At 34.6% G+C, this 23,035-nt stretch overlaps 1 protein-coding gene across 1 annotated transcript in view; it reads left to right on the plus strand.

Annotated features, from left to right (window-relative positions):
* Positions 1–23,035, plus strand: part of IQCB1 (IQ motif containing B1) — a 70,333-nt gene that overhangs the window by 29,854 nt on the left and 17,444 nt on the right. The window contains exons 8-12 of the mRNA XM_032150049.2: positions 6,445–6,623; positions 8,571–8,680; positions 10,228–10,337; positions 18,445–18,587; positions 20,230–20,378. Of these exons, the coding sequence (XP_032005940.1) occupies positions 6,445–6,623; positions 8,571–8,680; positions 10,228–10,337; positions 18,445–18,587; positions 20,230–20,378 (691 nt within the window). The remainder of the gene's footprint in view (positions 1–6,444; positions 6,624–8,570; positions 8,681–10,227; positions 10,338–18,444; positions 18,588–20,229; positions 20,379–23,035) is intronic.

Below are 23,035 nucleotides of genomic sequence, written 5' to 3' on the forward strand. Positions count from 1 at the left end.
GTAGAGTACTGATCTGCATATTGTAAGGAACTACCCAATGCCAGGGAAAACAATAATCCAAAAGGATTAAAAGGAACAGTGCAAGGAGCTCACACAGGGCCAGAAATAGTGCCTGTTTACAACAGCCAAACTGGAAAGCCTCATAAACAGTGGGTCATTGGGTAGAGTGTTCAGGAAGGTTTTACCCCAGTAGTGAGGAAAATTAGCATTAGAATGAGCACTATTCCAGATCATAAAAGCAAGACCCAAAAGGGTCACACTGTTTCCAAGTAACTTAACTTCATGTGGTTATTGAACCTGGCTGTATTTTAAAATTTATTTCGTTGTAGACTATACAAAGGTAGGAAGTTCACTAGAAATGGCTATCCTTCTATTTGGCTTTAAAAAGGATGAGAAAAATCCCACTTGTGCCATCATAGAATATTTGCTTTGATGACACTTTTTTTCTATTTCTTTATTACTGCAAAATGACTATTTCTTGCAGTTACTGCAAACCGATAGATTCTACAGTCATGACTATGCTACAAAACATACTACGATTTAACAGGTGATTTGATTTTACTGGTACTGAAGTACTGGGGATGCAAATAAACAAGAAAACAGGATCTAAAATGAGAAGAATTAGTTAATCAAGACTGATACAAATATTGGAATTAACAGACAAGGACACTAGTTATTATAACCATATTCCATATATTTAAAAAGTTGAATACAGACATGTAAGACTCAAAGTGAATTTCTAGACATGAAATCTACAATATCTGAGATGAAAAATACACTGGATGGGATTAACAGCAGATTGTGTACATGTACCCTAAAACTTAAAGTATAATAATAATTAAAAAAAAAAAGAAAAAAAAGAACATTGCAGATTAGTGAACTTTAAGGCGTATCGGTAGAAACTATCCAAAATGAAACAAAAAAGAAACAAGAGGAAAGAAAAGCATATCAGTGAACTGTGGGACAACTTTGAGCAACCTTACATAGGTGTAATCAGAGTATGTAAAGTAGGCAGTAGAGTCACAAAAAAATGTGTGAAGAAGTAACGGCTTAACATTTTCCAAATTTGATGAAAACTATAAACATGCAGATTCAAAAAGGTCATCAAACCCCAAGGGCAATAAATATGAAGGAAATTCCACATTGAGGCACATCATAATCAAAATGCTCAAACCAGTGATAAAGAGAAAAATCTTAAAAGCAACCAGAGATGAAAAAACATATAGAGAAATAGAGATAAGGATGACAGCAACTTTCTTATCAGAAACAACACAAGTAAAAAGACAGTTGAATACTGAAAAAGAAAACTGTCAAATTAGAATTTTATGCTCAGCAGAAATATATTCAAAAGCAAAGATGAAATACTTCTTCAGAAATCACCAGCAGACCAACACTGCAAAAAATATTCAAGGAAGTCCTTCCATCAGAAGGGAAATTCATCTACACAAAGAAATAGAGTATCGGAAATGGTGATTACATAAACATATAAGATAGTTTTTCTTATATTATTTTAATATATCCATAATACGTTTGTCTACACAAAAATAATAATGTATTTGAGGAACATATGTATAAGTAGAATGTATTCCAAAAGGGCATTAAGGCTGGGAGGAGATAAATGGAAGTATACTGATGTAAGGCTCTTATACTATACATGAAGTGGTATAATATCACTGTGATAAGTGATAAGACTGTGATAAATTGAAATGTATACTTTGAACCTCAAAGCAATGAAGAAAATAGCAAAACAAAGAATTTACAGCTGATAAGCCAACAAAGGCAATAAAAATGAATCATTAAAAAATATGCAATCCAGAAGAAGGAATTAAAAAAAGAAAGAAAGAACAAAGGAGAAACAAAACCAAGTGGTAGATTTAAATCTGTCTATATTAGATGTAAATGTGGAAAAACTAAAGTTAAAAGACAGATTGACAGATTGGATTTAAAAAGTACAAGCCTACTGTATGCTGTCTACCAGAAATGCATCTTAGATATAAAGACACAAGTAGGTTAAAAGTAATGGGGTGGAACAAGATATACCATGCTTATACTACAGAAAGTTGAAGTACCTGTATTAGTATCAGATAAAGTAAGTTACAGAACAAAGAATATTTGTAGTGCTAAAGAAGGTTATTTCATAATCATAAAAAAGTCAGTTCATCAAAAGGATGTGTTTATTGACCTAATAGAGTTTTAAAATACACAAGCAAAAAGTGACAAGAACTACAAGCAGAAATCCTCAATTAAAGCAAAAGATGTTAATATACCTCTTTCGATATTTAATAGAATAAGTAGACAAAAAATTAGTCTGACCACAGGAGACTTGAATAATAATATCAACCAATTTGACCTGATTGACATTTTCCAAACATTCTACCAAACAGTAGCAGAATACATGTTCTTTTCAAATGCAGATGGAACATTTACAAAGAAGGATGCATATTCCGGGCCATAAATAAAGTCTCAAGAAACATAAAAGGGGCCGGGCATGGTGGCTCACGCCTGTAATCGTAGCACTTTGGGAGGCTGAGGTGAGCAGATCACTTAAGTCCAGGAGTTCGAGACGAGCCTGGGCAGCATGGCAAAACCCCATCTCTACAAAAAGTACAAAAAATTAGCTGGGCATGGTGGCACGTGCCTCTAGTTCCGGCTACTTGGGATGCTGAGGTGAGAGAATCGCTTGAGCCCAGGAAGCAGAGGTTGCAGTGAGTTGAGATCACGTCACTACACTCCAGCCTAGGTGACAGAGCGAGACCCTGTCTCAAAAAAAAAAAAAGAAACGTAAAAGGATTTCAGTTATACACAGTATATTCTCTGGCCTCGATGGAATTAAGTTGGAAATTGATACCAAGAATATCTCTGAAAAGTCCCCAAATATGTGGGAAATAATAACATTCATCTAAATAACTCACAAGACAAAGGAGAAATCAAAAGTGAAATTAGAAGTTATTTTTAAATGAATGGAAATAAAAACAACATGAGAATTTCTGGGGAAATTCTTAATTAAAGCAGAATGATACTTAGGGGAAAATTTATATCACTAATGCCTATATATTAGAAAAGAAGAAAAATCTCAAATCATTGACCTCAGCTTTCCCCTTTAAGAAACTAGGAAAAGAAGGGAGAATTAAACTCTAAGCAGAAGAAAGAAAATGATAAAAGTTGAGCAGAAATCAATAAAATTCTAAGCAAACGTGATAGAGAAAATAAACCATAAACTGGATCTTTGAGAAGATTGAAATTTTTTGAGGGCTCTTTGAGAAGAAGAAACCTGTAGCAAGATTTATACGGAAAGGAAAAGAAATAATACAAATGACCAATCTCAGGAATTACAGAGGTAACATCGTAACAGAGTCTACAAATACTAAAAATATCACAAGAGAATAATATAAACAACTTTATGCTTATAAATTTTACAAGTTAGATCAAATGGACACATTTATTGAAAGACACAAACTACCAAAATTTACTCAAGGAGCAATAGAGAACCCAAATATACTCTAGATAGCTATAAAGAAAAATTGAATTTGTAGCTAAAAACCTTCCCACAAAGAGAACTCCAGGTCTGGATGGCTTTTTCACTGGTAGATTCTATTAAGCACTTCAGGAAGAAATAATAATCTTAAGCAAACTTTTCTAGAAAATCGAAAAGTAGGAAACACTTTCAACTCATTCTATGAGGTCAGCATTATCCTGATACCAAAACCAAACAAAGACATTATAAGAAAAGAAAACCACTCATCAGTATACTCATAAACATAGATAGAAATGTTCTGAACAAAATTTTATAAGTCAAATTCAACAATATATTAAAAAGTTAATACATCATGAATAAGTCTGGTTTATCCCGGGATTCAGGGCTGGTTTCATATTCTAAAGTCAGTCATTGTAACTTATGTTAACAAGCTAAAAATAGAAAAAACATACCATCATATCAGTAGATACAGAAAAAGCTTTTGACAAAATCCATTATCTACCCCGGATTTTAATTCAAAAAAAAAAAAAAAAAAAAGGCCTTGCAGCAAAGTAGTAATAGAAGGGAACTTTCTCAGAAAGCAGATCGGTGGTTGCCTGGGCATAGAATGATAGGGAAGGCAACAAGGGAGGAACTACAGTGAAATACAAGGAAGCTTTTAGGGGTGATAGATATATTCATTTTCTTGTTTTATGTTGGTGAAACATGTCAAACTGATGAAATTATATGCTTTACATATATGCAGTTCATTGTATATCAATTATATTTTTAAAAAGCTATTAAAAACAAAAATTATGAGGACTTGGTGAATGTTTTGATATGGGGTAGATAAAATAAATGGTGCAGTCAGATATGATACCAAGTTTTCTGTATTGGGTGATTAGACTGTGGTATGTGGAATATATAAGAAGTTGGTTTTGTGAGACAGACGATTAATTCAATGTTGGTTATGTTGAGTATAGGTAGTTCAACAGGCAGTAAAAGTAAGTAGCTATATAAAGACTTATACACAAATGTTCATTGAGCTTTATTTGTAAAAAACAAGGACTAGCTAAAACTCAGATGTCCATCAGGTGAATAGGTAAACTAACTTCTGGAAGAGATTGGGACTAGAGTTACAGATTTACAAATCAGCTTATACATGGTAGTGAAAAACATGACAGAAAGTGAGATTAGTAGGAAGTGTGAATACAGTGAGAAAATAAATGGCTTGAAAATGGAGTCTTGGGGAATAACCTTTTAGGGTTATACTGGGGAAGTGGAGCCCATAAAGACAAATGAAAAAAGAATGGTCAGAAAAGTATGGGTGGAAGGTAGAGGGGAGACCAGAACTTTGTATCACAGAAGCTAAGTAGAAAGTATCAGATACAAACAAGTCTAGGAAAAGAAATGCTTATGATATATATGTGACTTAACATTTGGGAAGTTAAACTGATGAACTTATCAAGGATAGTATAGTGAAATAGTGAAAAAGGAAAACTAGATGCAGTGGTTTGAGAAATGAGATGTGAGATAGCGGCGACAGAGAAGTTTGGATTAGAAGAGATGCAGAGATAAGATGGTAGTGGTATAGAGAGGATGTCTTTAAGATTAGGAGGTTGAAGAGCATCTAAAAGCATTTAAACTACTGTGTTACATTATAGCACAAACTTTTGGTGGGATATGGAGTAAAGATGTGATAAGATTGGGATAAGGCTATCTGTAGAAGGCTTTCTGAGGTGAGCATATTTTTTATCTGAGTTTTGAATGGTGTGATGACATTGACCGATGGGAAAGGGTGAGCATCCTAGGCATAGGGAATAGCATGTAAGAGACACAGTGGCACAGAAGTAGATGTCGCAAAGATTCTCACATATTTTGATTGGATAACTTTATAAAGTCTTTCAACTCAGAGATTTTTACATTTAAGGTATGTTGCTGATCTCTTTTCTCTAAACAAAATTGTTTTACTAACTACTAAAGTACAATTTTCAAAAAGCTCAAACATGAGTCTTATACAAATATAAAATTTGACTGCTCAAAATTTTATTCAACTCATTAATGAGGGAACAAATAAGATATTTATACAGGGTCAAAGGAGAATTTGAGGAAAATAGATTTATGGAGTTGGTTTGTCGGAGGAATGTAGAAATAAATTTGCTGATAGATTTTTTAAAATTTGCTAATAGGAAAATATGACTTATAAAGCAATGTAGCCTTTAGAATTACCTTTTCTACTGGACAGAAATCATTTGTATTGCTTTGAATAAGAGTCTGTTTACATTGCTCTTAGATAAGAATCTTTGGCATTGTTTTCTACCAGCCAACCTCTATTTTTACAGAATTGTAAAATATTTTAATAGTGAGTAGAAAATTAAACAGAGGTACCTACGCCTAGAAAATCACATACTCCTTAAGGGGGTAAATAAAAGGACACTCACTAACCCTTTCCTTTTGACTATTTCTAAGTTTTAGATAATTTTTCACGACATCAGTAATACAAGATGGGTTGTTAGTATAATGAAGGAAATACCAAGGAAAGATTTTAAGTTTCTCCTATATTAAGCACATGATAGAATTCCTATGGCATTTTTGTCTTTGTATATCATTTAACAATTAACTGTGTACATGTCTTGATTTCACTTTTATCATTGCCTTGAAACTTTTAAATTATTTATTGTTTAGTATTTTGCACATTTATCTTTCCTCCTTGATTTGATTGCAGGCTTCTCTAAGGAGAGGGCCTTTGGCTACTTTGCATTCTCTATTGTACCTAGCACACGTGGTACCTTGCACATAGTAGGAATTCAATAAATATTAAGTGACTGAATATGTTATATTCTTGGAACCAACATATATTTTAAAAAGTGGTTATATTCTTGGATCAGGACACAGTCCGGCATCAAGTTACTGAATCTTATATTTTAAATTTGTTGTGATACCTGTGCGTCAATTAGTAATGGTACTTTTTTTTTATTTTGTTCTATTAGTGGTGATTTACTCAGAATAGGAAGAAAAGCCCTGTATTCAATTTTAGATGAAGTTATTTTCAAGCTTTTTTCAACTCCTAGTCCAGTCATAAGAAGTACTGCTACAAAACTCCTACTGTTGATGGCTGAATCCCATCAGGAAATTTTGATTTTACTGAGACAAAGTACCTGCTACAAAGGTAGTGCATTCGTTCTTTCTTTTCTTGGGATTCTCAAAAAGAAAATTTTTATTGATGGTTTATGAAAAACAAAATTCTTATAAAGAGTTGATAACTGAACTGTGTAGATAAAACTTACAACAGATAGCAATTCAGAAAAAAATATATGTATATGATCAAGCTATCTTCATGTCACTACAGATAGCATGTGGAAGATACTTTTCTGATCAGGTTGCCATAAATATTTACTCCCTCTCTGATAAAAAGGTTGTGTGTTGAATATACCATATAGTATAGCAAAATAATGACCAAAAAGATCAGTGACCTTATCAAGACCAGCTTTAGTGGAGAAAATGGAGCTGTGCTTGAGAGGCCAGTAGCCCTTATGGTATTTTGAACTATCAATAATTACTCAACACTGCCTTTCCTCAAAAACAAACAAAAATTGCCTTACCTCCAAAATCAAATACATATGTGAATTAAAAGTCAGAAATTTTGAGGATAAAAGGAGTAAGTATATTAACATTCTCATATAATAGCTTTCATTTAATTGAGCATTTACTGTGTGTCAGGCACATTCTGTATACTTTACATGCGTTACAATATTTAATCTTTATAACAATCCTGTGGGATAGATATTCTTATCCTTATTTTATAGATATAGAAACAGAGACATGGTAATTTGCCCAAGATCACAAAGGTAGTATATATATTTTTTAATTGCCAAGCAAAGTTATATGTTATCTTTGTTTTCTTTGTTGACCAGAGCCATGTATGTATTATAATCTATTTTTCTTATTCAACATGGTCAGGAAATGGGATTCTAGTTCATTAAATATATTTATTAATATAGGGTTATACTGTATGGGAATTTTTAAAGGTTAGAATATAATATGATGCATTTAATACCTAAACAACTAGAAAGGTCTTTATCATTCTTGATGATTTTTAAGACATTGTAATAATGTACCTTGCGTTAGTCATTACTGAGGGTATTGTAGGAATAGAGAGAGAAAGTACCAGTAATAGAGCTCTTTAGTTGATATTGTGCCAGATAGACATTTTTCAATTCTGTAATTCAATTCCTACAGAAATGTGAATGTCTGAAAGAGTTGTTATAAAGGAATTTTACCTGAATCCTTCTCCCTTTCTTTGACTTATATCTCAATAGCAGAACTTACTCAGGTTCCTGAAGATATTTTACAATTATTAATACTGCTGAGAACTTGGGTGTTGAAGAGAGTATAAGGCATTAAAAGATCCATATAGTGGTTTCCCCAATTATACATTGCAAGGCAATTTTACCTTATGTATTTATTTTGAATACAAACATTATAATACATCATTTCAGCGTACCCTGGAAATAGTACTTACTTTGTACCTTTTACTACTACTATATATTATTTTGGCGTGAAAATGTACTATCCTAGTGTTGTAGCACTTCACCTATAATGTTTTCCCAGGAACCTATTGATTTGCCCCAAATTATATATGTTACCATATGTTTATATTTAATAATCTTTTTCAACTAATAATAACTAATAATAATATGCATAAGTGCTTCCACGGGGCAAGCATTTACTGAATATGTATCTGTAGTAATTTATCTTTAAAATGTTTCCATTTAAAGTGTTTTTGTTCAAATAAAAAAAAAATCTTTACTTTTTGATTTACCACAGTGATTCCATCCCCCTCCTTTTTTTTTTTTTTATCAAAGAGATTGTCTAGACAGATTTTCTTTTTATCAGATCCCACAATTGAGCACGTAAGAATTCTCAGGAGGGAGGAATATCTTAAAGATTTCAACCTGGAAGTCTCTGAGAAAAGGAGAAAGAAAAATAATGTGATTAATCTTGTTTTCATTTGTTTTTAAGCCAGACTTTTTAGCTTCAAATTAATACTGATTAGATAACAAAATAATATTTTATTATTATAATAATAGTTGTGCCTTTTGCTATTCCATTTCAGGACTCAGAAGTCTACTAAGTAAACAGGAAACTGGGACTGAATTCAGTCAAGAACTTAGACAGCTTGTTGGCCTTTTAAGCCCAATGGTCTATCAGGAAGTAGAAGAGCAGGTATTAAGTTACAAAAAAAAAAGATTGCATGATATTCGCTGACTGTATTAAACCTTAGTTTTCCTTAAATGTTCTTCACTTTCTTTCTCTTAAGACTTCAAGCAAAATATCTCCAAAATAGAAATATCTTTAAATTTTTTACTCAGGAGGTTGAGGCAGGAGGATTGCTTGAGTCCAGGAATTGGAGACTGCCCTATGATCACACCCATGAATAGCCACTGCACCCCAGCCTAGTCAACATAGCAAAACGCCATCTTTAAAATATAATGTTACAAAATTGTATCTCTCTGCCATTTGACCTGCTGAAAAACATAATTCCAGTCTCCCATTTATATCTGTTTATAGATACTGCCACATCAGTTTCATTCAGCATTTCTCATGAAAGCCCCATCTCCGATGTTTATCTTCTCTTATCTATAAGCTATTTAAACTTTTAAAGTTGTCTTTCCAAAAAAATCTCTAATTGTAGCAAACTGTATTTATGGTAAGGGTAACCTGTGGCTACCCTTCTTGTTCTTTGAGATACAACAATAACGCCTTTTCCTTTGTGTAAGAAATGGTATTAATAAAAATTATTTAGAAATTTGAGGCAGCAAGTTATTGATTATTTCATCATAGTTCCTCTAGTATACTCAAAATGATGGCTCTAAATAGCCCATTCCAACAGGAAGAGGCATATAGCTTTCTGATTTCCAGATAAAGACTTAAATATGGAAAACATCTAAAATGACTAAAGATATTTTTTAATTTAAAAGGAAAAGGGGACATTGTATATCCAAAATCCAAAACCAAAAAGGCAATAAATTTAAAAATACAAGCAGAAACCATGTAAAGAAGTCCAGTAAGGCAGGAGAATGGGTTGAGAGAGGCTGGAAGGAAGAGTGCAGAAGAAGGGAATTTCTTTTTTCTGTATATATGAACCATGATGAGTTTAGATTAATCTCAAAACTTGTGCTCAAATTCATATTGATTAGGTAACAAAATCATAAAACTATTTTATTATTTATTTTGTACCCTTTGCCATTCCATTTGAGGATTCAGAAGTCTATTAAGTAAACAGGAGACTGGGACAGAATTCAGTCAAGAACTCAGACAGCTCACTGACCTTTTAAGCCCAATGGTCTATCAGGAGAATAGCATATCAAAAGCTTACAGAACTAAACAGAGATTCGAGCAACCATCCACAATGGTCAACAGAGCTTATAGTTTGAACCTAACTAGGTTGATTGCCTATTAAGTAAAAACATTAACATGTTAGCTCAAAAAAGATTATGAAAGATCAGGCGGACTATGAAATCTTTGAAAAGGAAATGGAAGCGAGATTATCCAGGGAGAATTTGGAGCTAACTAGACTATATCTTGAGTATGTTCTAGAAATTGCCTTACCAAGCCTAACATACCTGCTTTGGGAGGTAAGGTTTAATATTCTTACTCATCTTGTTAGAGCTAGACATTAATACTTGCCCTGACCTGATACTTTAAGAGGTAAACTTTTTTTTTTTAAAGACCTTCCTAGAGATATCTCTAAATTATCTTCGGCATTTCAGAAACTGCATCAAGCAGCATGCTTGATTCAAGCCTATTGGAAGGGTTTTCAGACAAGAAAGAGATTAAAGAAGCTTCCATCTGCTGTGATTGCTTTGCAGAGGAGTTTCAGGTAAAAAAATTTGGTGAGGGGATTGATGATCATAGAATCTTACTAGAGTACAGTTGAATTGAAATTTAGGTGATTTTTTTTTTTTTAATTTCCTAGTATGTTTCTTGTTATCTTTTCATTTTTTTTCCATACGTTTCTGGGTACCAACACTCCAGTAACCAGATGCACTTTCAAAGCAAAGGACGTAAGACAGGAATCTGATGTGTCAAATATACAATCCTATCTACTTAAGATACTTGGGGAGGGGCCAAGCCTACAAAGGGAGCCAATGATAGTTATATTATTAAACCCTCAAAACCAACAGTTATCATAATTTTGTGTATATAATTATAACAATAACATGTATGCATATAAGAGTTTAAGTCTGTTAACCTGATTTTCCTGAATAAATATGGCATGGATGGATATCTTTATTGAATTATGATATAGTTTGGCATTTATTTCAAGTAGACTGAAAAGGAAATACTGAAGACATAGCCCACTTTCTGAAATGACGTAACCAATTCAGATCCTCCGAGATCACAGAACAAGAAAAAATAACTTAGCTTCTAGGTGATTTATGATAAAGAAGATCTGTTTCAGAGGTGACGTTTTCATGCAGCCTAACTTAAAGCCAAGCTTTAGTTCGCTAAAATGAAACTGGCATTTTACAGAAGTTAATTTTTTAAAGAAAACTGAAACTATTCTTTTAATAACCGCAGGTGCATTTCTCAGTTATAAAAACATTTAAAAATAGCTCTGGGGTTCAAAATACTATGTAGTCACAGAGTTGAATACATTGAAATCACTCTAGCTAACTGTGTCTCTTAGTGGGTATCCTATTAATTGATGAACGTTTTCTTCAGAGAAGAATTAAAGATGGATTTTAAATATTATTGGGCATGAATATTGTTGGTAGCAAAGAAAAGAATTAATTTTTAAATATATATCAAGTGCCTAGTGTATGCCAGGGGATCCATCCCCTGGCAGTTTAACAGATTCAAGTTTGTATCTCACTTCAGCAGCTTACTGGTTGAGTGAACTTGGACAATCCCCCACCTCTCTCAGCCTCAAACTTCCAATCTATAAAATGAGAATAATAGTTTATACACTTGTATGATCAAGATAATGTAAAATTTGAGATAATACAAAGTTTTTAGCATATTATCTGGCACTTAAAAAATGATAGGAGGAAAAATGCATATGGCACATTTTCTGTCCTTGAAAATTTACAAATCTAGGTAGACAAATAGATGCATTAAATAGATAGTACTAATGAGAGGCAAGTATTATCCATCTATTATTACTCAAAGTTTATTGCCTATCTTACAAGCTGTTTTTTTTTTTTAAAGCATTTCTGTGGTTAGATAAATTTGGGAAATATTGAGTACTTTCTGAGTCACAGTGTATATTTTTCTACCCAAAGCATCTGAGTTGCTCTTGTTATTGCCTTCTGTGGTGAATTCAGATAGAGTAGGTATTACTTATGGATTCTACCTGCTATCATCCTTAGTTATCTGTCATCTTAAATTTAAAGGTACCCTTATACATGGATTCAGAGCATTAATGTTTAGTCTCACAAGAGTTCCCAAATTTGCTCATATACTCTCTCTTTCAATATTAAAATCTCTATTTAAAAGTAGCCCAAGATTACAGATTTTTTTCCACTTAGAAGTGTATCTATGGAATCTAATATTCCATTATTTTTAAATAGAAATTCCATTGCTTTCTTTACGTAACCAGAAGAGTTATAAATACTTCTATTAAAAAAGATAAGCTGTGAAGCAAAAATTATTTAAGTCTCACATTTTGTGTTTGTTGCCTTTCCAGTATTTTTGCATTTGAGGTTCCAGAATATGCTGAAATGCAGTTCTAACCTGTTGGATTCTATTTAATTTTTTAATTTTCAGTTTTCTCCAGTTTAGCACCTTCCCTCTTCTATTAGTTGTTACAGTTCATGCAAATGTCTCTTGCTTCCTTTGTAGCTTGGTTTTTTTTCAAAGGTTATTTCTGTCTTTTTGTGCTCAGGTCTTATCTCAGTAATTTCCCCCTCCCATGGTTTTGGGAGAGAGACTGCCCACCGGTCACACTTATGGGTCCAGATTGATTAGTGTTCTTTAGATTCAGCAAGAGGCATCCTTTTTTTTTTTTACATAAACAATGTCTACTTTTATTTCACTTTTCCCAGAAGTTCCATGTTTATTTTGTATGAAATGTGGATTTTTAACACAAAAATTTATGGACTGGACAATGGAACAGAAACAGAATGTGGTACAAATAAATGTTTAGTAATACAATAAAACAACAATTACAAATTTGTGGATGAATTATTAAAGTATTGAGAAAATTGGGAAAATATTGAAAAAAATTATGTTAAATTCTCACCATTATGAATAATGGGAATAGTTGAAATTCCCTCATCAGTATTTGGCACAAGGATGTCTCATTAGTCTCAGATACCATGAAGAGGCAGAGTTTCTGATCATCACATAACCATTGTTATCACACCAAGATAATATGATTTTAGTGAAACACAAAGAGATATGACGCTAGTTAGCATGCACAGCGTTTTTGCTTATTTATATGAAATAATTTAGATTAGGAAGTTTTTACTTTAGAAACTGTCTCACTCTGTTGCCCACACAGGGATACAGTGGCACAGTCATTGCTCACTGTATTCTCTTTTTTTTAATTATTATTATACTTTAGGTTTTAGTGTACATGTGCACAATGTGCAGGTTTGTTACATATGTATCCATGTGCCATGTTGTTTTGCTGCACCCATTAACTCGTCATTTAGCATTAGGTATATCTCCTAATGCTGTCCCTCCCCCCTCCCCCCACCCCACAACAGTCCCCGGAGTGTGATGCTCCCCTTCCTGTGTCCATGAGTTCTCATTGTTCAGTTCTCACCTATGAGTGAGAACATGTGGTGTTCGGTTTTTTGTCCTTGCGATAGTTTACTGAGAATGATGGTTTCCAGCTTCATCCATGTCCCTACAAAGGACATGAACTCATCATTTTTTATGGCTGCATAGTATTCCATGGTGTATATGTGCCACGTTTTCTTAATCCAGTCTATCATTGTTGGACATTTGGGTTGGTTCCAACTCTTTGCTATTGTGAATAGTGCCGCAATAAACATACGTGTGCATGTGTCTTTATAGCAGCATGATTTATAGTCCTTTGGGTATATACCCAGTAATGGGATGGCTGGGTCAAATGGTATTTCTAGTTCTAGATCCCTGAGAAATCGTCACACTGACTTCCACAATGGTTGAACTAGTTTACAGTCCCACCAACACTGTAAAAGTGTTCCTATTTCTCCACATCCTCTCCAGCACCTGTTGTTTTCTGACTTTTTAATGATGGCCATTCTAACTGGTGTGAGATGGTATCTCACTGTGGTTTTGATTTGCATTTCTCTGATGGCCAGTGATGATGAGCATTTTTTCATGTTTTTTGGCTGCATAAATGTCTTCTTTTGAGAAGTGTCTGTTCATGTCCTTTGCCCACTTTTTGATGGGGTTGTTTGTTTTTTTCTTGTAAATTTGGTTGAGTTCATTGTAGATTCTGGATATTAGCCATTTGTCAGATGAGTAGGTTGCAAAAATTTTCTCCCATTCTGTAGGTTGTCTGTTCACTCTGATGGTAGTTTCTTTTGCTGTGCAGAAGCTCTTTAGTTTAATTAGATCCCATTTGTCAATTTAGGCTTTTGTTGCCATTGCTTTTGGTGTTTTAGACATGAAGTCCTTTCCCACGCCTATGTCCTGAATGGTATTGCCTAGGTTTTCTTGTAGGATTTTAATGGTTTTAGGTCTAACATTTAAGTCTTTAATCCATCTTGAATTAATTTTTGTATAAGGTGTAAGGAAGAGATCCAGTTTCCACTTTCTACATATGGCTAGCCAGTTTTCCAAGCACCATTTATTAAATAGGGAATCCTTTCCCCATTGCTTGTTTTTGTCAGGTTTGTCAAAGATCAGATAGTTGTAGATATGCGGCATCATTTCTGAGGGCTCTGTTCTGTTCCATTGATCTATGTCTCTGTCGTGGTACCAGTGCCATGCTGTTTTGGTTACTGTAGCCTTGTAGTAGAGTTTGAAGTCAGGTAGCGTGATGCCTCCAGCTTTGTTCTTTTGGCTTAGGATTGACTTGGCGATGCGGGCTCTTTTTTGGTTCCATATGAACTTTAAAGTAGTTTTTTCCAATTCTGTGAAGAAAGTCATTGGTAGCTTGATGGGGATGGCATTGGAATTACCTTGGGCAGTATGGCCATTTTCATGATATTGATTCTTCCAACCCATGAGCATGGAATGTTCTTCCATTTGTTTGTATCCTCTTTTATTTCATTGAGCCGTGGTTTGTAGTTCTCCTTGAAGACGTCCTTCACATCCCTTGTAAGTTGGATTCCTAGGTATTTTATTCTCTCTGAAGCAATTGTGAATGGGAGTTCACTCATGATTTGGCTCTCTGTTTGTCTGTGATTGGTGTACAAGAATGCTTGTGATTTTTGTACATTGATTTTGTATCCTGAGACTTTGCTGAAGTTGCTAATCAGCTTAAGGAGATTTTGGGCTGAGACAATGGGGTTTTCTAGATATACAATCATGTCATCTGCAAAGAGGGACAATTTGACTTCCTCTTTTCCTAATTGAATACCCTTTATTTCCTTCTCCTGCCTGATTGCCCTGGCCAGAACTTCCAGCACTATGTTGAATAGGAGTGGTAAGAGAGGGCATCCCTGTCCTGTGCCAGTTTTCAAAGGGAATGCTTCCAGTTTTTGCCCATTCAGTATGATATTGGCTGTGGGTTTGTCATAGATAGCTCTTATTATTTTGAGATACATCCCATCAATACCTAATTTATTGAGAGTTTTTAACATGAAGGGTTGTTGAATTTTGTCAAAGGCCTTTTCTGCATCTATTGACATAATCATGTGGTTTTTGTCTTTGGTTCTGTTTATATGCTAGATTACATTTATTGATTTGCATATGTTGAACCAGCCTTGCATCCCAGAGATGAAGCCCACTTGATCATGGTGTATAAGCTTTTTGATGTGCTGCTGGATTCGGTTTGCCAGTATTTTATTGAGGATTTTTGCATCAATGTTCATCAAGGATATTGGTCTGAAATTCTCTTTTTTGGTTATGTCTCTGCCAGGCTTTGGTATCAGGACGATGCTGGCCTCATAAAATGTGTTAGGGAGGATTCCCTCTTTTTCTATCGATTGGAATAGTTTCAGAAGGAATGGTACCATTTCCTTCTTGTACCTCTGGTAGAATTCGGCTGTGAATCCATCAGGTCCTGGACTCTAGTCACACCCTTGCTAACGCATTTTCATAGTGGTTTCTTACTTAGTCATTTCTCATATTCAGAAACTTTGTTGTCTCTTAAGTACTCTTCTTCAGCAAGGTTTTCTGAAGCAGCTAACAGCTGCTCTAGTTATCTTAGAGAAACCTCACAATTTACCTACCTCTATCATAGTGCTGATTTTTAAGTGTTTTAATTACATTTGTTGATTTCATCTTGAAACTGCGCTTCTTAAATGCAGATAGCATCTTTTCTCTCTCTCTCCCTCTGAGGCACAGTGTCTTGGCAGCAGAAAGTTTGGTCAACTCCCACTTTAATGGTAAAAATTCAGATTGATTAAATGTAAATCATGGAATTTACTTATTTTCAGAATATGACATCTGATCAGTCATTTCATTTTCAGAAGTGTAATACAGATGCCAGGTGGTCCAGTGCCTACTAATTCTTACAAAGAAACAAGTTGGAAGAATAATTGTTTGATTTTTGAGTGATTAGAGAAACTCTGAACAAAATAATTAGATGTTATTTAATAATAAATGGGGGAATTACATTCAAAATCACTTCAGTTCCTAATAAATGTTTTCAAACATTAAAATAAAACATATGAATCCAATAAGCACACCTGTTTACAATTTAGTCCCTATTTAAGTCACCAGATCTCACTTTTGTCCTGTCTTTCTGGTTTGTACTTTACTTCCACCTTCATGCTCCATAGTCTTTTCATTTTTGCCATATTTCATAGCCTACATGCCTAAATTGTTTCCCAGACCCAGTTTTCTGACAGATTAAATATTCTAGCAGATGCAATTTTAATGATTACTATGTTTTTCATACTAACAGTGTAAAATGGTATTTAAAATATTGATAACGCAGTATTAGACATTATAATCTATAGCCAATTAGAAATTAGAAATAGAGGCAGTTTTTTGTCATTGTTGTTTTGAGGCGGAGTCTCACTCTGTCACTCAGGCTGGAGTGCAGTGGCACGATCTCGGCTCACTGCAACCTCCACCTCCCAGGTTCAAGCTCCTGCCTCAGCCTCCCAAGTAGCTGGGACTACAAGTGCACACCATCATACCCAGCTGATGTTTGTATTTTTAGTAGAAATGGGGTTTCACTATGTTGGCCAGGCTGGTCTCGAACTCCTGACCTCAGGTGATCCACCCATCTTGGCCTCCCAAAATGCTGGGATTACAGGTGTGAGCCACCACACCCGGCCACAGAGGTAGTTTTTTAAAAATCAGTTTAAAAGGAGGCTCTGTTTAGGGCCTGCTCTCTTTTACCCTCTGTGAATGGGTAAGAGATAAAACATTATTATCTGCATGCTGTATAACCCAGAAATTTTGAGGTGATGGAATTCTGTAGAACAGGCAAGTTGCTATCAGCTATTCTTTGGGAAGGGAGAGGCCCTTACTTACTTCATTTCCAGCTTTCACAAAGAGCAAGAGACACTTAGAACTATTCAACTAGCTCTAGATCTTCTCTGGAATCTGTTGACACACATACACTTTTGAGGTCTTCTCTACCCTCGATAGTAGGGATAAGAAAGAAGTTTCAAAACAAATAAATTCTCTACTCTGCCCTAAGTAGAAAGCTAGAGAAAATTTAAGTTGTAATTGATGGAAGAATTTATGAGAAACAACCACAGGCACACAAAATTTTATCAAAACAATCAAAATAAACTATTTTGAGTTGAAAATTCAGTTGAAAAATCACAATAATTCTAACTATATATAATGAAGTCTGGCTATTAAGAGTACAAAGCTATAGCCAAGGTACCACATTAGTTTACAGTTTAATTCTAAGAATACAGTTTTAAAAAAAGATCTAAGAGAAAATGTTCTTGTGGGAGACACATGTCAAATTAAGTCTATAGAGGTAAACTAAGTAGTTTATTCTGCCTCTCTTCTTATCCTCGTTTTCTTTTTCTGTGGGTGTCTGAAAGCATTTTGAGTATATTTACTGTAAACTGACACTTGTAGTCTCCTTACGTAGTGATATTGGAAGCAACAAAAACTAGATGGGAATGACTAAGGAGAAATTTTGGTGAATAAAAGCAGATAATACAGAAATTATAATTATATAAAATGTTTGTGGCCACATGAAAATTTTCATAACCAGTTATAAAAGTAAGGTTCAGTTGTCAATAATTCAGAAATAGGCATAAGAAGAAAATAAAGATCAACTGTAATTACATCATGCAGTAAAAATCACTTGAATTTTTAATGTTTTTTATTTATTTTTCTGTGTAAGTAAATGTAAGTTTTTTGACACAATTTTGATCTCATTCTTCCATGTCCTGATTTTCCTTTTACCTGACATTAGATCATCGGTATATTCTCATGTCACTAAATATTCTTCAAACGTTTTATTTTTTCATAGTTCATAGAATCCCATCCCATCAGGTGAATGAACCAGTATCTCTTTATCCAACTTCCTGTTGTGAGACAAAGTTTGTTTTCAACTTGTTACTGTTGTAATACTGTGGAGAACATTTTTGAACATAAATTTTTACATATATATCTGATTATTTCCTTAAGACAATTATTTGTAATGGAATTAATTGGTCATCACTTTTAAGGCTTTTTATTTATATATTTCAAATATTTTTCCAGACTTTTAATGCATATATTCAAATATTTCTCCAGAAAGGTTGCACAACAGCAGCAGATGACAAGTTATTTTATCATACCTTATTAACACTAGAAATTATCTTAAAATTTTTTCTGTTTACATTTATTTGATTACTAGTGAGGTTATGCATTTTTTCATATGATTTATGAAAATTATGTATAACACACTGTTTCCATCACAGATCCAAACGATCAAAGATGTTGCTGGAGATAAATAGGCAGAAGGAAGAAGAGGACCTCAAATTACAATTGCAACTTCAAAGACAGAGAGCCATGAGACTTTCCCGAGAATTGTGGCTGAGTATGCTTGAAATAGTTCATCCAGGTGAGTGGCAGTATCAACTTTATAAATATAAGAATATTTAGGTTATCTTTTAACAAACCAAGTTTTCTAGCTATGTGATGATTTTTTTTAAAATTTGGACTTTTGTCCTTTTTCTCTGTTTTTCAGATAAACTTCATTAAATCTTCTGAGTTCAAAAACGGTTACTATTTTTTCGATTCAGACCTATTAGTTGACGATGAACAATCTCCCCACCAGTTTTTTTTTCTTATCCTTCAGATAATTTAGTGAAACATGAGAATTTTTGCATAAAGATAGCTGTTAGAGACACAAAGATACTTCTTGAACTAAAATAAGGAGTTGGAATATTATTACATTCCAAGGGAATCAGAACTTAACTCATTCCTTAGTACAAATGTTATGACATCTTCTTGCCACCTTTGACAGACTAAGCTGAAATTAATAAGAAGGTGTGGTCTGAGAGGTCTTAGTGGTTTCAGTATTATCTTCAAATTCTTTTACCTGTCTTCTCGTTATTCAATCCAGGGTCCTTCACTAGCCCTTTATTTCACTTCATCTCCATTAAATATAGATGTTTTCTAGGGTTCCATCCTCACCTTATTCCTGTCATTTTGCTCTTCCTGGGGTATCCATCCATAACTACAGCTCAACTCTCAGCTGAGTGCTGAGCAGTCTCAAATCTGGTCTCCATCTTTACCTACTCTCCTAAGCTCTTAGAGCAGAATTCCCAAGAGAAATTTTTACAAAAATGAAAGGTTGTATATCTGTACCATCCAGTGGGGTAGCCAATGGCTACAGATGGCTATTGAGTATTTGAAATATGGCTAGTGCACTGAAGGACCTGAATTTTAATTTTACTTTATTTTAACCCAAGTAGCCACTTGTGGATAGTTTCTACTCTATTGAATAACACACCTCTGTAGCCAACTGCCTATTGAATCCAGCTTTACCTGGACATCCACAGGCATCCCAAACACCAAAGTCATTATCTTACCCCTCAGATTTCCTTTTCCTTTATTCCCCATCTCAGGTAATGGCACCAACAACTTACTCAGTTTCCCATTTGAGACATCCTAGAGTCCTTTCCCTCTTTTACCTCCATATCCAATTGATCATTAAATTATATCAGTTTCTTATACTCCCCCAAATACACCCCTCTTTTTCTTAACAATTCTACTGCCTTATTCTGTCACATATGACTGTGAACCCTAGGCTGTATGCTGAGCAACTCCAAGAAAGCAAAAAGAAAGTTATCTGTATAACTGACTGAGTGACTTAAGAGAAATTTGGAAGCATGTAGAGTAGAGAACACATACACACATTTTGACCTTTCCTCTGATGGTACTGAATGACTTCTTAATTGTGTATTTAGGATTCTTTTTTTTTTTTTTTAATGTTCTTAGTGTCAGATTTTCAGCCATTTTCTTACTACTCTACCACAAAAATATTATATGAGTTCTTTCTGTAAAGAAAAGCGCATAATCTGGGAAAGCTTTGTTTCTAAAATCTTAGAACCATGGTAAAATAATAGATTTGGGAAAATTAGTGAACAATATTGACAAAAATAAAAAGAATGCAAGATTATTCTTATCATTGTCCTGATTCCAGAACTTCAGAAAGCATGGCAGTGAGTATGTTGTAATAGTGTCTATCATCTTTTTAGGTCAGGTGGAGAAACACTATCGGGAAATGGAAGAGAAATCAGCACTGATTATCCAGAAACATTGGAGAGGGTACAGGGAAAGGAAAAATTTTCACCAACAGAGGCAGTCTCTCATAGAGTATAAAGCAGCTGTCACACTTCAAAGAGCAGTGAGTCTAATGTAGTGAAAAGAGCTCTGAATCAAGAGGCAAAAATATGAGTTCAAAACTGACTTTGCTAATTACCTGTTGTAAAGCCTTGGTCAAGACACTTAGTTTTCTTGAGCCTTAGTTTTTTCTTTTGTAAAAGAAAAACCCCTTACCTCTGGCCAAGCTGATTTAGACACTCAGTCCTTAGTACTGCCTTAGAACCTTGTACATCATTTACTATACTGCAATGTTGTTTTGTTAATTATTTCCCTTCTTACTTGGGCTGTGAGTTCTTCAAGAATAAGGAGCTAAGTCTTATTGTTGTCAGCTCATCACATGTGCTTGATGTATGAATAGATGTTTACCCTTACCCTCTTCACTCAGTTGTTATGTGGATCAGATACCCTAATTTATGGGAATGTATTTTGTAAATTACAAAGTTCTGTGCAAGTGCAGCATGTGATATTTCATTTTTTTAATGCACAGATGAGATATTAGGTATATTTAGATCATTATAACATTTTAATTGTAGAATTGTATTTTTTTCTTTGAGACAGATTCTTTCTCTGTTGCAAGGCTGAAGTGCAATGGCACGATCTTGGCTCACTGCAACCTCCGCCTCCCAGGTTCAAGCAATTCTCCTGCCTCAGCCTCCCGAGTAGCTGGGACTACAGGCACACACCACCACACCCATCTAATTTTTGTATTTTTAGTAGAGACAGGGTTTCACCATATTGGCCAGGATGGTCTCGATCTTTTGACCTCGTGATCTGCCCACCTCAGCCTCCGAAAGTGCTGGGATTACAGGTGTGAGCCATCGTGCCTGGCCTCTTATTCTTAAATAGCAATCTTTCTGTGATCTCTCTAGAGCATAGTACTATTTTGTTGCCTTGGAAAAGCATAGCACAAGATGGTTTTTTAAATTTAATGACCATTTTTCCTAACATCCAGTTGTTCTCTTATACATGGTTAACTTTCATATTAGGATTTCAGATCCTATAGCATTTAGCTTAACAATCCCTTACTGAATTTTTAGGTCAGTTTCAGTTTTCTACTGTGATAGATTTTGAACAGTCTCTGTGATTAACTTTTTACAAAGTTTTTTTTTTTTAATCATCCAAAAAACATAGTAGAATAAATACTAGAGAAGTAGGAAGAGATGCCTGCCTTGTACTCCTTCAAGCTCTTCTGGGGATCTCAGGTTGTATCTGCAACAAACAGTCCTGCACCATCACTGTATCACACGTACTCCTGATTTTTACCTTCTGCTAAACAAAGCCATCTAAGTGTTAACCAGTTGATATTAGGGTTGTAGACACTTCCTTTGGAGGAACCTTTGGCTTCTTTCTAATACTTTTACCTCATAAATACCTCTTTTTTAAAGTCTTCCCTGTCATAGAATTAGCTGGGCCCTTATTAAGTTGACTTACTACCTTGCCTGATTTAGATGACCCCAATACTTTGTAAAAGGATCCTCTACTGTAAAGTGAAATATCCTGGTTTGCCTACCATTTCTTAGAGACAAAAGTAGGGGTCATCATAGGAATGTATCTGAAGGCTATGAAGGCAAAGTTGTTTTGGCTTTTATACTTTCCATTGGCACGAAAGGAAGATTAGTCACATTTGCCTCATATCTGTTCTAGCTAAAAAAAGGAATGAGTCTCTGTTTAAGAGCAAAAAGGGATGGGTCAAGGTCATGTTTATAGTCTTCACATCTCATTAATAAAAATAAGATGAAGTCAAAGCAAAGTTAGCCAAAATGGAAAAGGAAATAAGAGGGTTACTTTTTTTTTTTTTTTTTTTTTTCTTAAGAGACATGGTCTCACTCTGTCACCCAGGCTAGAGTACAGTGGTGTGTTCATAGTTCATCACAGCCTTGAACTCCTGGGCTAAAGTGATCCTCCTGCCTCAGCCTCCCTAAGTGCTGAGATTATAGGCATGAACCACCATGCCTGGCCAAGAATTACTTTCAAAGAAGGAAAACAGAAAGAAAAATGGGGAAGTACACTGATAAAAGAAATAGAAAAATAGAGAAAATTGAAACAAGGCAATAGTCAATAAAGGATACATTTTGCCATATTTTTAAAGCATCCTTTTCTTTTCTTTTCTTTTGAGACAGAATCTCTCTCTGTCTCCCAGGCTGGAGTGCGGTGGTGCAATCATAGCCCACTGCAGCCTTGATCTGTGAGGCTCAAGAGATCCTCCCACCTCAGCCTCCATAGTAGCTGGGACTACGGGCTTGCACCACCAGGCCCAGCTAATTTTTTTTTTTTTTTTCAGTAGAGACTAAGTCTCACTCTGTTGTCCAGGGTGGTCTCCAACTCCTGAGCTCAAGTGATCCTCCCGCCTCACCCTCCCAAAGTGCTGGAATTACAGGTGTGAGCCACTGTGCCTGGCCTAAAGTATCCTTTTCTAAGACACACTAGAGACCTGCACTGTTCAATAAAATAATCATTAAGTATACGTAGCTGGCTATGGAGAACTTGACATGTAGCTAGTCCAAATTGAAATGTGTTGTAAGTGTAAAATACCCACCAGATTTTCAACATGTAGCATGGAAAAAAAAGTGTAAAGTATCTCATTAATACTTTTTTATATTGATTTACATAATGAAATACTAATATTTTGTGTATATTGTTATATGTTTTATATAACTCAGTAAATATTGTTTCGCCCAT

This window comes from Hylobates moloch, unplaced genomic scaffold (assembly GCF_009828535.3).
Source record: "Hylobates moloch isolate HMO894 unplaced genomic scaffold, HMol_V3 SCAFFOLD_4, whole genome shotgun sequence".
NCBI lineage: Eukaryota > Metazoa > Chordata > Mammalia > Primates > Hylobatidae > Hylobates > Hylobates moloch.